The sequence below is a fragment of the Carcharodon carcharias genome, chromosome 26, assembly GCF_017639515.1.
Source record: "Carcharodon carcharias isolate sCarCar2 chromosome 26, sCarCar2.pri, whole genome shotgun sequence".
Classification (NCBI taxonomy): Eukaryota; Metazoa; Chordata; class Chondrichthyes; order Lamniformes; family Lamnidae; genus Carcharodon; species Carcharodon carcharias.
In genome coordinates, this window is record NC_054492.1 from 41,575,135 (window position 1) to 41,591,973 (window position 16,839).

The window sequence follows — 16,839 nt, forward strand, 5'->3', positions numbered from 1 at the left end:
GTCATTGATGATGCATCTGAAGATGCTCTAGGACATTACCCTGAAGAACTCCTGCAGTGATGTCCTGGGGCAGATGATTGGCCTCCATCCACCACAACTATTTTGTGATTAGTATGACTTCAATCAGTAGAGAGAGTTCCCCCTCCCCACCCCCATTCACATTGACTTTTTTGCTTGGGCTCTCTGATGCCACACAGTCAGATGCTGCCTTGATGCCATGGGCAGCCACTCTCACCTCATCTCTGGAATTCAGCTCTTTTGTCCATGTTTGGACCAAGGCCGTAATGAGACCTAGAGCAGAGTGACTCTAAGATCATAAGGAATAGGAGCAGAGTAGGCCTTTCAGCTCAACAAGCCTGCTCCACAATTCAATAAGATCACGGCTGATCAGATTGTGGCCTCAAGTCCACTTCCTGCCCGTCCCCCATAACCCTCAACTCCCTTGATCAAAAATCTAAATATATTTGAGCTAGACAATGACCCAGCCACCATTACTCTATGTGAAAGAGAATTCCAATGACTGATAACCCTTTGAGAGGAAGCTCCTCCTTATCTTGGTCTTAATTTGAAGACCACTTGTTTTTAAACTGTGATCCCTAGTCCTAAATTCCCCCATAATAGGAAACATCCTCCCAGCATCTACCCTGTCAAGCCCCCTCAGAATCTTATCTGTTTCAATGAGGTTACGTCTCATTCTTCTAAACTCCAATGAGCATAGGTCCAACATGCTCAAACTTTCCTCATAAGACATCCCCTTCAAAATCAGCCAATTGAACCCTCTCCGAACTGTTTCCAAAGCAATTGCACCCTCTTTAAGTAAGGAGACTAAAACTGTACACTGTACTCCAGGTGTGGTCTCACTAATGCCCTATACAGCTGTCACAAAACTTCCCTACTTTTATACTCCGTCCCCCTTGCAATAAAGGTCAACATGGTATTTGCCTTCCTAATCACTTGCTGCATCTGAATGCTAACGTTTTGTGATTCATGTACAAGAACACCTAGATCCTCCTGTACTGCAGTATCTCTCCATTGAATTAATAAACTGCGTTTCTATTCTTCCTTCCAAAGTGGACAAGTTCACATTTTCCCACATTATACTCTATCTGCCAATTTTTTTGCCCATTCACTTAACCTACATCTCTTTGCAGACTTTTTGTATCCTCCTCAAAATTTGCATTCCTACCCATCTTTGTATCATCAGCAAATTTGGCTACAATAGAGTCTGTCCATTGATCCAAGTCATTAATCTAGATTGTAATTAGTTGAGGCCCCGGCACTGATTCTTGTGGCATTCCATTAGTTACAGTCTGCCAACCTGAAAATGATCCATTTATCCCAATCTCCTATTCCTGTTAGTTAGCCAACCTTCTATCAATGCTAATATATCATCCCAAAACCATGGACAGAATTTTGCACTCAGCATGCAGGTGCACACTCGAGTGTGAAATAGTGCGTGATGACGTTGGGCGAGCGTCCTAACATCATCGCACACTCATGTGATATTTCGATCAGCGGGCCACACGAAGGTCAGCAGTGCACCCACTGACAATTATGAGGCCTGTTAAGGCCATTAAAAAGGCAATTGACGCTGATTTTTCACTGCCCGTCCAACATTATGGTCAGTGGGTGGGCGAATCGGCCAGGTAGCCTTTGCATTTTTGAGGAAAGGACAGGGTGAGGTTTCCGTGATTAATTTAAAAAAAAGGATTAAAATGCTCTGAAAAAATTATCATCTAAGTTTTCATGTGAGCGCATCTGATGTATGGACATTTTTTCTGCAGTTTCAAATCTTTATTGATTGACTTTCTTCAGCTCCCTGAGGCAGCTCTCTGCCTTCAGGGAGCTTTCACTGCGCGGTCCCCCCGCACCAGCGCAGACTTCAGCGCTCGCCCCCTTCCCGCCCCCACCCCCAGCAGCGCTGATCCTTTAATTGGCCAGCCAGTGTGAAATCGCAGTCAGCGGCCAATCGTGGTTAGCAGCCCCCTTCCCTGGCTGCTTCTGGGCCCACCTCCATAAACCACCACAGCTGGTTCAGGAGCTGAACCCGCGCTGTTGCCATCGTTCTGCATCCCACTCTACCTATCTAACCAACTGAGCTACCTGACCCCCACAATATTTAGATTAACAGTGATTTTATAAACAGTCTTTGACAAATATACTGTCAAAATACTTGGAATGACTTGACCACAAAAAATTGTCAGAAACAATAACTTCCTTAGGAAACAAATTAAATCTGAGCAACTAAGGTCCTGCCAAGATCTGTATAAAATTTTAAACCGGAAATTGGCCAAATGCAATTTCCACTGAATTATTGTGACTGCACAGTACTGTTTGATCCACTGTCATATTAAGGAAGCCAGTTAATTTGTTTTACATCTCCCAGCAACAAGATTTTTCACCTACAACAAAGTAAATCACTCTCTTTCCGGAGTAGCACATTGTAAGTTATGGGGGAGGGGGAAATCTTCCACATGCTGATAAAATCTATGCTCATTTTGTGCCAGGAAGAAAGTTTGGATACAGCACAGAATTTCCACTGGTCTGGGCTGTCCATTTTATGTTTAACTGGGCTGAAAATTTAATGAGAAGAGGGCTAAAACAGTCAGCGAAACAAAAGCCTTGGGGGCTGACGAGGTTAAGAAGTATTAAATTTATCAACCAGTATCTTGTGCACACAATGGTAAATGCTAAAGTTTAACCACAAAAAATATATTACCGTTGCACTGTGTGCAAAAAGCACCTTTGTAAAATGTGCTGGTCAAATTTGTGCTCATTAAAAATAGTATTTTAATATGCTTCATTATGATTTGCCTGTAAATTAACAGGTTGCCATGGAAACATTGGGTTGAATTAGGGGCGCCCTGGTCTGGCTTCCTCAGCTAAAATGTCAGTGGGAAAACTGCCTCACAGCAATTTAACATGGGGCAGCATCAATTGCTTTAAGACAAGGCTTCTGCCCCTATCTCAGGAGGAAGACCCGCCTGTACAGAGGAGCTGCTGGCCAATCCGATTGGCTGGCAGCTCCATAGTCCCAGCAGCGCCAGCTGGAGCACGAGAAACACTTGCCCAACACCAGCCCGCACAGCTATAGCTGCTGGGCTTCCCACATGGTAAAATACCAGTGGTGGACAGATGAGCCCTTTAAGTGGCTATTAATTGGACTGCCTGACACCTCCCCTGCCCCCTGTAAAATTTCAGATAGTTTGGGGCCAGGCGGAGAGAAAGCCAACCACTGGATTTTTACGTGCCCCCCCTACCTTCAAACCCGCCAGTGGGGGAGCATAAAATCCAGCCCATTTTGCTTGAGAAAGTACATTTTAGGCAATTGTGAAGTAAAACTTCTTATTGGTCAGCAACCTTATTCTGATCAAAGCTTAAGGAACGGTTAGAGATTTCACACATACAGCTGTTGGTTTTTCTCTTGGGTTACTTTGAGTGGGGCCAGCCGAGTTGTTCTTGCAGCAAACCCACAGAAATGATGGGCCAAATGGCCTTCCCCTGTGCCATAACTATTCTATGATTCGCTGCCCAAATTTTACAGTTATGCATTTCCTAGTCAGTGGATCAGATTGATGCAATAACAAAATCACTAACCATACATAAGAAGTTCAATGTGGAGAAACAATCCATGTTCTTCCTAACAAAATGCAAAGACAGTATAACATAAAGGGTACCATTCTAAAGGTGATGCACGAGCAGACGGACCTAGGTATACATATGCATAGGTCATTAAAGGTGGCAGAACAGGTTGAGAGAGCAGTTAATAAAGCATACAGTATCCTAGGCTTTATTAATAGGGGCAGAGAGTACAAGATGTGAAAGCAGTGGAGAGAGTGCATAAGAGGTTTACAAGAATGGTTCCAGGGATGAAAAACTTCAGTTATGAAATTAGATTGGAGAAGTTGGGACTGTTTTCCTTAGAGGAGAGAAGGCCAGGAGATTTGATAACGGTATTCAAAATCATGAGAGGTCAGGTAAGAGTCGATAAGAGGAAAACTGTTTCCACTCTTGAAAGGATTAAGAACAAGAGGGCACAGGTATAAAGTAATTGGCAAAAGCAATATAAGAAAAAACTTTTTCACACAGCGAGTGGCTCGGGTCTGGAATGCACTGCCTGGGAGTGTGGTGGAGGCAGGTTCAAATCAAGGCCTTCAAGAGGGAAATTGAAGAGAAACAATGTGCTGGGTTACGAGGAGAAGGCAAGAGATTGGCACTAAATGAAATGCTGATTCAGAGAGCTGATGTAGACATGATGGGCCTAATGGCCTCATTCTGTGATTAACTGGCATAATGTTAGTTCACCAATTGCATCGGCAGCATCCATTGAGAAATCCCTGGGTTGGACCATCTCACTTTCCCAACCTAACACACAAATCTGCGTACAGAACCACAAATATGTTCACAGCACCTAATCCAATGTTCCTGCTTTCCTAAAAAGACCAAGAACATTTTTGAAATGCTAATGACATTCAAAATCTCTTGATTTGTAATTACCATTAAACAAAATAAGAAAAAATATGTTGAGATACATATTTTAACAATGCAGATCGCTCTTCTCCAGCATTACATTATTCCATTGATGCTTACCTTGTGACTTGGGTTCTTGTATTGAAGTCAAGCGACCTCATTGACTGCAATACTTCGACACAGCCCATATACTGAAACAATAAAAGATGACAATCAGCAAGAAAGCAAAAAACTGCAAAATTCTTAACACAAAGTAATCATGAGAGCACAATTTGTTTTATTTATTTTTTATAAATAGAAACCATGTAAATAAATTTAGATACTTATTCACCAAAATATATATTAAAGATAGGCAACACAGCAAGTTGTTGTAACAGTGATAGGACTTGGGCCTCCTAACCAGTTCCTGGAACTCTCCAAGAAGGCCAAAGTTGAGGCTTCTCCTAAAGGGAGAAGGCAAGCTGAAAGAGATAGAATTCACTTAACTGATGTGGACTCCCTAACAGATGGTTAAAAAGCAGTGTGTGTAGAATTTAGGAGCAGGTTGGTGTCTGCCCTTAGTTGGAGTGAAGCATACACTGCAGGGAGCCTAATTCAGGTAATGGTGTATCAACAGTCTTTCTTCCATACAATGGAATAAGCTGCCAAAGGAAATAGTCACAGTTCCATCACTTGAAATCCCCAAAAACCATCTTTATATTATTTCCATTTATAAGTTTTTCCATCAAGACTACCATTTCATAAGGTCATGACTAATTTAGTTCTACCCATATAAATGTTGGCGGAAAATGGAGATCAGTCTGTGATGCCAACGTAAATAAAGCAAATGCAGTGACTATACTTCAAAGTGCGTCATAAAAAACTTTATATACATGCATATTATTTCTTTATGTCCCCATAGAATAAGGTGCTTAGCTACTTGCATGTGAAGTTCATTAACCTCTTCTGACCGAGACTAGATCCAACAGCACTTGGACTTATAATTCTAAAGCTTCAGTGTAGTAAGTTTGATAAGCTACAGTAGTCTGAAAGGTTGAAGGATTTATCTCTCATGAAGCCACTTAGTTAGGCCAGGTGGAATCCCAGAAATCACCCTCTTTCATAACGTAGGAGGTTCAACACTCTTTAGGAAGAACAAAGTAACATTAAAAAGACAAGATGGGGTAAAAATTGGACACCGAGTTGAGGGGGTATCAAGCCTACTCTGCTTGGGGGAGCTTTACAAGATTGGGTGCAGCCTGGTATACAGCCACCACTGAAAAGAGGGCAATGTGTTTATCTATTTATTTTTAAGGTTGATGCCGAGCCAGGAGATTCAGGAGTACTCCTCCTGGCTCCACACGGGCTGCTCGCAATCTAGGATCGGCCGCCCCATTGTCACCACCCCCTCTTGGGACTTACCCAAGTGGCAGTGTAGGAGAGGCAAGAGGATCAAAATTTCTCTGCTTCAAACAGGCGAGCTGTCTTTGGAGGTGTGGCCAGTAGCTTGTCCAATTTATTGAAAAGAAACAGTGACTCAATTTGACCCAGCCTTGGGTCTCCTGGTTGTGCCACACCGTAGACCCAGAAAAAGGCCATAACCAGTTTCTACACCAGAGTTTGGAAGGTAATCGACAACTGGGACTTAACTCTGTCAAGGTCAGTGACTACAGGTAGGAAGTTGTCAGGGTGTGAATATCCAAATGTTGCACTGTTTGCTCTACCATAGAGAAATTTTTGCTGCAGCCAAGCCCACCAATCACCTGATGAGAAGCAGACCTGGGGTGAATTATAGTGCCAAGGCATTTAGCTGAAGGGGATTGTATGAGGAGTGGCACCAAGGGTTGAAAAGGTTGTGACCATCAGTCCAGAAATTGAAAGTCTGGTTAGAGTTTTGCTGCTTGAATGTTACCAAGTTCTTTTGATCCCGGGATCAGTTTTCTAGCATAAGAAAATTAGGCTCTAAGGAGGTGGTGGGGCCCACAGCCATTACGCACTGCAGGAGGACTAAATAGCCTAAATTGGATTGGCTGGCAGCTCCAGCAGCCCTGGCAGCACCAAGAGCTCATTGGTGGACACTACCAGGACTGCAAGCAGGCCCAAGAAGGTGGCCCATGGATCCCAGAGCCAGGTAAGTCCAGGGTCTTGGATGGGGGCTGTGTGCTTTATGGAGCAGGCTGGTAGGAAGTGGGGGGAGATACTGTCTTAAGGGGGCTGTCCCTGATGCACAAAGCACACCCCGCCCCAAAGAGAGTACACTCCCTTCCTTCCCGCCCTTTTAAAAAGGTTTTTCTTAAAAGATAGACTGTCCACTTCCACCCGATTGCTCAGTTCAACCGTTTTATGTCGTGGGCAGCATATTATCAGGTGAATCGAGCTTGTTAAATAGTGAAGGGGCAATTGAGCTTGTTATTTAAATATGGCTGTCAATTTTGGCACTCGCCCTATTTTACATATTCCCTGACTGAAAACATGCCCAGCAAAGGCACATAAAAATCCAGCCCTATATCTTAAAACACAAGTATCAACAGTCTATTGTTCCAGAAGAGTTGCACTTGTGATTCACAGCTCCCTCTAGCAAAGGTCCTTTGGGTGGTCATCTTGTGGAAAGGACACAACATGGTTATGTGTCAACATAGGCAATACCCTTAAGGTAGAATCTATTTTCTGCCAAATCTGGATGTTCAGATTGAATTGCTGGAGTACTGAGCTCCATGAGAATTCTGTGGTTAGGGATTGCACTTCAACCAAAATAATAGGCTCAAAACATTTACAGATCAAAAGATTCGCACTACGTTCTGCCAGGAATTCATTAATCAATTTCTAATGCAGTGCTTCCAAAACTGTTTCCCGGTGTGACCCTATTTTAATACTTCAGACTTTGTATGACCCTGGGTGGGGGGGTAGCTTCAGCTCCTGAGTGGAGTGGTGGGGGGAGTTTAACTCCTGAACTAGGGGCCAGTAGAAATTCAGTGTGATGAGAACTATTTAAACTGCAGGGTTAAAAAAAATACTTACCCTTTCACATGTTTTTTTGCAGCAACAATCAGGTCTCAAAAATCTGTCCATTAGGCCATACGCTCAAATAGAAAAACCATGAGGGCTTAAAGGGGCCTTGCATCTGTTAGCACTCAGTCCAAGCTCTGTGGCAGCCATTGCTGTTCTGGAGCTCATGACCCCAAAATCTTGTCACACTACCCTATTGGGGGGGGGTCATGACCCACCGTTTGGGAAACTCTGTTCTAATAGCAACACAGGCCAATTTGGGTATAAGTTTGATCGCTGCATATACTGTGCTTATCTCCCAATTATATCATCATCTCAGTTAAGGCGAAAGAAAGAGCACTGATGAATGATAGTGATCAGGGGATTGTGCCTTACTCCCTTTGTAAGGCATTGAAAATTATTTTTATTAGTAGCTGGGATTCTTCATAAAATATTCTTTCCAAGAATTATACCTTCCACGTTTCATGCACAGCGTAATTGACTCTCAAGCTGAATCTTTCATAGCTGTACGATGAGGGAGTGATATTGCAGTCTTTGTCCATATTTCTCAGGTCTCTCATGTTCTATTGAGAATTAACCACCAAATCCTCCTGATAATATAATCATGAATTAAACATGATATGCCTGCATTATTACTAAAGTAGCCCATTCTCTTGTGTTGAATCAACCATGGCCACAAGCTCTGGGAACCAACTAATGCTTTTGAATGGGCCATTTCCAGACTCAGTCGCTGTGAGCAATCTGAATACTACTGCAACCGTTCAGATCATTCAATTATCTTATTTCCTCCCACTATACTAGGGGCAGAGTAAAAAAAAAGGACATGGAATTTATTCAAAAGCTGATAGAACTTTGTCACACTCTAAACAAAGATATTCTTTGCATTTGAAACAAGAGTGAACTCAAGTTTTTTTTTTAAAAAGGTCATTACTAACAAACTGAGACTCAGAAAAACATGGCCTGTCCTACAAGTTGATTACCAGTATTTTCCCCTAACAGAGAAAAAAACATTTCGTATGTGATTCATTCTTTGAGGTTACATGAGTGAATACACCCTAGTTTCTTGAACTTTAATTCTAGGAGGCAACCCAACAAGAAGCATTGAAAAAAAAAATCAATATATTGTTTTGATAAATTATTTTGGAAGAAAACTGATCTCATCTCTGACTCATTCTAGTCACAGTGGCATAATTGGAGGATATTTACATCGAGCACCTTACTGAAATCAGGAAATGCATATTCAAAGTAAGCAATCTGGCTCATACTCCAGGGGTACAGCATTGGAATGGTTGCGCCTCTGGTCTAGCATAGCAGAGGTTGAGAGTTCATTTCCAAATATGTCAAATTACGAAATGAATTTTTAAAATGTTGGTAATTTTGCAGGTTGGGTTCAGAGGAAAAAGACCACTATGGAAGATTCTGGATGGTTGGAAAAAGAAACTGGTGTAGTCTCAGAAGAACTTGACAGTTGATCTTCAGCAGGACTTGGGAAAGGTGAGAAATGACTTGATTGTCGCTTTCCCACAGCACTGCTATGGAAGTTATTAGTTTAAGAAAGTCAATTGCATTGTGTATGAAATGCTGGCAGTTTATTAGTTGCAGAGAATATTCTCTGAAAAACCCCAGAAAATATATAAAAATACTACCCCTACCCAGTGTGGCCTACACATGAACGCTGTCCCACGTGGTGTAGTTGACTCTTAATGCTCTATGAAGTGGAAAGCTACATGGCTGTGAAAATAATGGCTACTTAGCAGCAGCAAGGGAAGGGCAATCAATGCAAGATTGATATATCCATATCCTGAGAAGTAGAAAAGGTATCTAGACTATGCTCATTTACATCTCTCTTTGTTGGTGAAATTACAGCCATATAAAATTGTTAGAACAATGACAAACTATTGCCCAACAATCAACCCTGTATTGACATTACTGAAAGAAAGATTTGCAAAATTTATGCATGAGCCTCATTTGATGAATCAACGGATTATACAACACAAGATGATCTAAATTTTCCTGCAATTCCGTACACTTGGCCACTGTTAAATATCAGGACAATTGCAGCCAGTCCCCCATTTCTCTTCACTGAAATTTGGAGTGCTCAACGATCACAGGTAATATCTGATAAAAAAGCAGACGGTGCCCAGTGTTGATTCTGCTACTTTCTCACTTTTTCTGACAATAAAATATTCATTTCTCCCTCCTCCCAGCCAGCAGCCCTGGTGATTTTGAAAGTACGAGGAAAATACTGAACTTGTGCAAAGCACCACTCGTGTGGATGCACATTCAAAGTGGATTCAACCATATTTCTCCGGACAATTCTTATATGGTGATCAAGGTTCAGTGGGGGAAAACGAGGAGTACACAGCAGCTGTGAGCCAGCTGGAGAACAAAGTAGCCATCTTTTCCCTTGTTGACCAATTCAGAAAACTAATCTAGACCAAAACGCAGAAGCTTTCTAAAGCTGGGGAGGATTTGAATATCAGATTTAGATAAAATTGACAGGCTGGGTCTCTTTTCTCTTGAAAAACAAGGCGGCTGAAATTATAAAAGATTTTGATAGAGTGGATGTAGAGAGGGTGTTTCCTCTTGAGGGGAAAAGCATAACTAGAGACCATCAATATAAGATAGTCACCAAGAAATCCAATAAGGAATTCAGAATGAACTTCTTCACCCAAAGAGTGGTGAGAACGTGGAACTCGCTGCCACATGGAAAGGTTGAAGCAAATGGGGAAGCTGGGCGAGCATATGAGGAGAGAAGGGAATAGAGCTTACGTGGTAGATTTAGAGGAGAAAAGATCGGAGGTGACTCGAGTGGAGTATAAACACCAGCATGGACTGGTTGGGCTCAAAGTGGCCTCATTGTGACCTGTATATCCTTTGTAAAATTGATGCTGCACTCCTAACCTGAAAAAGAAAGTGCTGACTGGGAAAGCTAATCTTGGGTGTACCATGGCCGACAGATCACAAGCCATGCCTTAAAAGTGAAGCTGTGCCTTGAAGACTGCATTTCCCACTTCACAGTTACCACTAGCAGGCTGGCAGCATGGAACAACTGTAGCCAAAATGGTATTCATTAGATACACTGCGTTCCTTACAGAGAGGTACCCAAAATACTTCAATAAATCACTTTCTGACTCAAAGGAGGTAATTTTAAGCTAACTCACTGGGTGGAAAACGTCTGGGATCAGGAGGATTGATGGTTTTACACCCCACTCAATATCACATGTTGACTTCAATGGAGTGAAATTCAGCAAAGTGTAAAGCCAATGGTCTACCCAACTCCCTTGGCTTTTCTGCCTGGTGAGTTAAGTTAAAATTGTTCCCAAAATTTCTTCCTTGTGATATTTGAAAAGGGAATTAGCAAGAACCACTTAATACTTTGCCTTTGCTGCTGATTTTCAAAACTTAGAATATACTTTGTTTTGACTCATTCACATGTTCCATATTTAAAGACTCATCTCTACAATGAAAGAGAAATATTCATAAGATTAAATTCTTCCAAGAACAGTAATTTTTAGATTTAGATTAGTGTTTAAAATTCTTCAAGATATGTAACGCCAATTCTGCTGAAGTAGCAGGAATCAGCTGGATGTGAACAGAGCGGCAAACGTTACCATTACTCAAGTGTTGTCTAAAAGAGATCAATTTGCTAAAGGCCTACAAAAATGTCAGGATATTTTAACCTAATCTGGAATCACTGAGGAAGGAGCCAGACCTTTGTCTTTCTAAGCTGCAGTTTGAACACTTCTGAAGGTCAACATGACCAAATGCACATGTGGTTTATCCACTTCTCTCCCCAGAAAGTAATATAAGTCAAGTGCACCCAAAGTTGGACCACATCACAGAATTGGAACCAACAACTTCATTTGTTGTTGGCAACAACAGGGTTGAAATTTATAGCACTCCACTCTGTTCTAAGAAGTGCAGCAGGGATTCCAGCTGATATGTGGCACCTATAACTCTTGGCATAAATCCCAGGGTCGGAGATTACCAAACAGCTGGAGGGACCTGCAATTTTTGGTGCAACTGGGGCACTTACCTCAGGTGAGAAAGACAGTGTTGGAACAGGATCATGCTGCAACATTAAAGGGGTCTATGCTGGTCAAAGGTGCCACAAAAAGTAAAATTCAAACTTCATATTTGGCGACAGGTGTTTTAAACACTTGTGGACCCAATTTCTGTTCGGATCCTGGCATGCTATATGCGCCTCCATCATTGGAGGCATACCTAGATTGGGGATGCATGAATTTTGCTGGATATTATCCTGCCAATTGCACTAATTCCTGGTATGGGCAAGGCCCCAGATGAACCTCAACTCCAATTTCTGATTAAGTTTCTCAGCTAGTGACCAGTGCAGGTACAAGCATTGAAAAGTGCAGTCATCCACAAAACTGCACAGCACATCCTTTCACAAAATGTCAAACTTTTTTCTGCCTTCAAAACACACACAAAAAATACATTAAGGTAATTCAAAACTTGAAACAGCTTTATTAGAATAGAATGGCTGTCTGAAAATGACATGCCATTGAAAATGAAAGAGCAAAGAATCTAAATAGCTAAGATTACTCCCCTTGATAAAATTGATATACTCATGGTAACCCTTCTAGAGTAACAAATGAGTTTGCATAAAGCAGTCGAAATATCTGTATCAACAAAAGAAAAGGCGCTGGTCTGGCAGATAACATGACAAACTGCTTCACATTGACATCACCTTAGACAACATGGGACCTGTGGCTGAAGCTGAGATTTGTCAACCTGTGATTGCTCAGAACATCAGCACTGAAGTGATTGAGAAGCATGTGATTAAGACTGTGCCACATCACCAAAACTTGGAGAAGCCCATAGTTGTCTTGGAGATTTACCAAATTGTGGAAAGAAAATATATAGGGCACCATTTAATACTAGACAATTACATCCACCAAGTGTCCCACTTTGAATTGAGAGACAGCCCACAATGGCCAACTTTGTGTATACAATTACTGTACCTGTATCACTTTTATTACATTAAACCATGCATGTCCTCTGATATTCTGCCCCTCAAAAGATCCTAAAGTTCAACACCTCTCCCCAATTTATCTCCAAATCAGGACACTATTTTGTGGATGTTACAAGCTGTCTCCACACTGTCTACAAGTCAAGTTCACCCCATCATCTGATCTCAAATCCATCTCCTGTTCTCTAGACTCAATACCTATTAAATTGCTGAGCATCCAACTTGCCAGCCTGGCCCCAATGCTAACTGACATTGTAACTGGTTCTCTCCCTCAGGTATCATCCCCTTCCTTTCAAAACCACTGACATCACCATTCTCCAGAAAACCCACAAGATTCTTCCAAACTCTCGCACAATCTCCAACAACACTTTCCCCTTCAAAGACTTTGCAAATGTCATTGCTTTCCATAATTCCATGTTTAAGTTTCTTCAGTCAGGTTTTCATTCCTGCTGCCACACCAAAACAACCCTAATCAATCTTACAAGTGGCATTCTCTGTGACTAACTGTGGTGTGTTAGCATTTCTCAACCTCTCTGGAACCTCTGGCATAGACAACAATTACAATATCCCATTCTCTCAGTTCCTTTGCCTCCGTTGCATCTGTTCCGATGATGCCACTTTCAAAAACAGTTCCTCTGATATGTCTTCCTTCTTCCTTAACCGAGGTTTTCCACCCACGGTGGTTGACAGTACCCTCAACCGTGTCCGGCCCATCTGCCGCGCATCCGCCCTCACACCTTCCTCTCCCTCCCAGAAACATGACAGGGTCCCCCTTGTCCTCACTTATCACCCCACCAGCCTCCGCATTCAAAAGATCATCCTCCGCCATTTCTGCCAACTCCAGCATGTGCCACCACCAAACACATCTTCCCTTCACTCCCCACAAACCCCCCCCCCACCCCCGGCAACATTCCACAGGGATCGTTCCCTCCGGGACACCCTGGTCCACTCCTCCATCACACCCTACACCTCAACCCCTCCCACGGCACCTTCCCATGCAACCGCAGAAGGTGCCAACACCTGCCCCTTTACTTCCCCTCTCCTCACCGTATAAGGGCCCAAACACTCCTTTCAAGTGAAGCAGCATTTCACTTGCACTTTCCTCAATTCAGTCTACTGCATTTGCTGCTCCGAATATGGTCTCTTCTACATTGGAGAGACCAAACGCAGACTGGGTGACTGTTTTGCGGGACACCTTCGGTCTATCCGCAAGCATGACCCAGACCTCCCTGTCACTTGTCATTCCAACACTCCACCCTGCTCTCATGCCCACATGTCCGTCCTTGGCCTGCTGCAATGTTCCAGTGAAGCTCAACACAAACTGGAGGAACAGCACCTCATCTTCCGACTAGGCACTTTACAGCCTTCTGGACTGAATATTGAGTTCAACAATTTTAGATCATGAACTCTCTCCTCCATCCCCACCCCCTTTCCAATCCCCCTTTTTTTCCAATAATTTATATAGATTTTTCTTTTCCCACCTATTTCCATTATTTTTAAATGTATTTCCATCCATTGTTTTATCTCTACCTTTTAGCCTATTTCAATCCCTTCCCCCACCCCACCCCCACTAGGGCTATCTGTACCTTGCTTGTCCTGCTTTCTACCCTTAATGTCACCTATTAGCACATTTCTTAGATAATATCACCACCGTCAACACCTCTTTGTCCTTTTGTCTATGACATCTTTTAGTTATCTCCACCTATCACTGGCCCTCTATCCAGCTCTACCTGTCCCAACCCCCTTAAACCAGCTTACATTTTACCTCTTTTCTATTTTTCCTTAGGTCTGTTGAAGAGTCATATGGACTCGAAACGTTAACTGTGTTCCTCTCCACAGATGCTGTCAGACCTGCTGACTTTTTCCAGGTATTTTTGTTTTGGATTTCCAGCATCCGCAGTTTTTTGCTTTTAATTTAATTACAATATCCTCTTCCATTTTCCAGCTCAGTGAGATTTCCCACAATCTATTTATTCTTACCTCTCTGGTCATACCTAGGGCATGCCTAGTATTGTCTTTGCTTAGCACCCCAACACGTTATCTTTTGAGTGCCACATGGATCAACCCGTGGATCCTTTCTATTCCTCCTCTGCTTGTTACCTAATGAAATGTTATCCACATTTGCTTTTATGCTGCTACAACTATCTCTCACTCCATACTTCTAACGTTCACCCACTGTGTCAGTGTTGTAAGGCTTTCTCCCTGACATCCAGTCTTGGAAGAGATGCAATTTCATCCAGTTCATCCATTGGAAAGACTGAAGCAATCATCTTCACTCCTGGTCATAAATCCATCCCCTTGGCATCAATTCATAAATCCATACCCTTGCCATCAATTCATAAATCCATACCCTTGCCATCAATTCATAAATCCATACCCTTGCCATCAATTCATAAATCCATACCCTTGCCATCAATTCATAAATCCATATCCTTGCCATCAATTCATAAATCCATACCCTTGCCATCAATTCATAAATCCATACCCTTGCCATCAATTCATAAATCCATACCCTTGCCATCAATTCATAAGTCCATACCCTTGCCATCAATTCATAAGTCCATACCCTTGCCATCAATTCATAAATCCATACCCTTGGCATCAATTCATAAATCCATACCCTTGGCATCAATTCATAAATCCATACCCTTGCCATCAATTCATAAATCCATACACTTGGCATCAATTCATAAATCCATACCCTTGGCATCAATTCATAAATCCATACCCTTGCCATCAATTCATAAATCCATACCCTTGGCATCAATTCCCTCTCCCTCCCCAGACAGCGCTTCAGGCTGAGCCACATTCTTCGCAATTTCACACCCTGTTTGTTTCCTGAGCTTCCATCACCAGATCCTTTCCCGTCACAATTCTTTCTTATTTCCACATCCAGAACACCCACTTAAAGCTTCAGTCTATGCGCTGCTGAAACTCACCTCCAGACTCAATTGAACCTGCTCTTCAAGCCACCTCTGTAAACATCAGCTCATCCAAATTCTCTTATATCCAATCCCGCATCAAGTCCCACTCAGTTATTACTTAACTGATCTGCATTGGCCCCTTAATTTCAATTTCCAATGTTAATGTTTAAATCCCTTCACACCTGACTCCTCCACATCTTTAGTACTTGCCCCAACCCCTGCTTCTCTGACTCTGGCCTTCTGTGCATCTACCCAAGCCACTTTATCCCACTATTGGTGGCTATGCTTTCAGCTGCCTAGGCCTCATGCTCTGAAATAATCAGCCTAAATCCATCCACCTCAGCACCTCCTTTAAGACCAAGTTTTTGGTATCTCCTCTTTGACTCGGCATCAAATTATTTTTGTCCATGCCTTAACTGGAGACAATCAATGCACGTTGCTGGTGTAGTAAAATTGTTGAACTTGCCCCTCTGAAGAAGAGTCATACCGACTTGAAACATTAACATTGTTTCTCTCTCCACAGGTACTGCCAGACCTGCTGAGTTTTTCCAGCAATTTCTGTTTTTGTTTTATGTTTGAAATTCCCCCTCTTGCTTTTAAATGTAATCCAAATTGGCCCAGTTGGAGAACAAACTAGATAAAACCAACAAAGGCTCAGGAGATGATTTCAAGCTGATATTGTGGCAAGTGCATGTACAGTTAATAAAACTGGCCTGTCTGACATTGAAAAAGCCAATTCAATTCTAACAATCAATGCCTTAAATTGGGAACAGATATACCGGTAAGTTTCAGCCTTACAGTCTACTTGCCAGGCATGGTAGACCAAGGGAATTAAAGAAAAAACACAGGAGGAAATAGCAGCTAAAGGGAGGAAATGGCCAAGGAGAATACCACAAGAAAAACAGGATACTACTTCCGTTCTGATTTGAGCAAAAAAAACAAAGCAGCAAGTGTCTTTTTACCAAAGGTTATCACTGTCTGTTGGGGATAATTTATGATGTCAAAGTACAATCTGTTTTTAATTTGGAGATTAGGTAAACATAGACTAATAGTTCCATAACTGAAATTTCTTACAAGATTCATATACTTCTCACAAATGTGACAGATAATACAGGATTCTTCACTTGCTAAAGTAGTCAAGTGTGTCACCAAATTCATGAGATGGGTGGAACCTAGTTTCTGATGGAAACAGCTACAATTGCTTAAACCAGCGGAACAGGAATTTTAATATTAAAGTGCAAGAAGCAAAGGAATCAGCTGCACATATGCAACCCATTAAGACATGAACCATCTTCCTCCATCACCCATAGCTCTTCATGGTATCGGTGAATTGAGCATCATTCCCTATCTACCAGCTCTCACTGACCTCAATAGCAGGTGGAGTAATATTGCACCTGTTTTCATCTCAGGCTTTGGGATCCTATAAGACTTCAGGATAGCAGCTGGAGTCGCTGTACCATTTCCTTC

At 42.2% G+C, this 16,839-nt stretch overlaps 1 protein-coding gene across 5 annotated transcripts in view; it reads right to left on the reverse strand.

Annotated features, from left to right (window-relative positions):
- The window catches only part of LOC121270042 (SHC-transforming protein 1-like), a 277,773-nt gene that overhangs the window by 220,452 nt on the left and 40,482 nt on the right, over positions 1-16,839 (reverse strand). For all 5 annotated transcript variants that reach the window (XM_041175364.1, XM_041175363.1, XM_041175359.1 and 2 more), the window contains one exon: positions 4,591-4,661. In XM_041175364.1, the coding sequence (XP_041031298.1) occupies positions 4,591-4,658 (68 nt within the window). In that variant the 5' untranslated portion in view covers positions 4,659-4,661. The remainder of the gene's footprint in view (positions 1-4,590; positions 4,662-16,839) is intronic.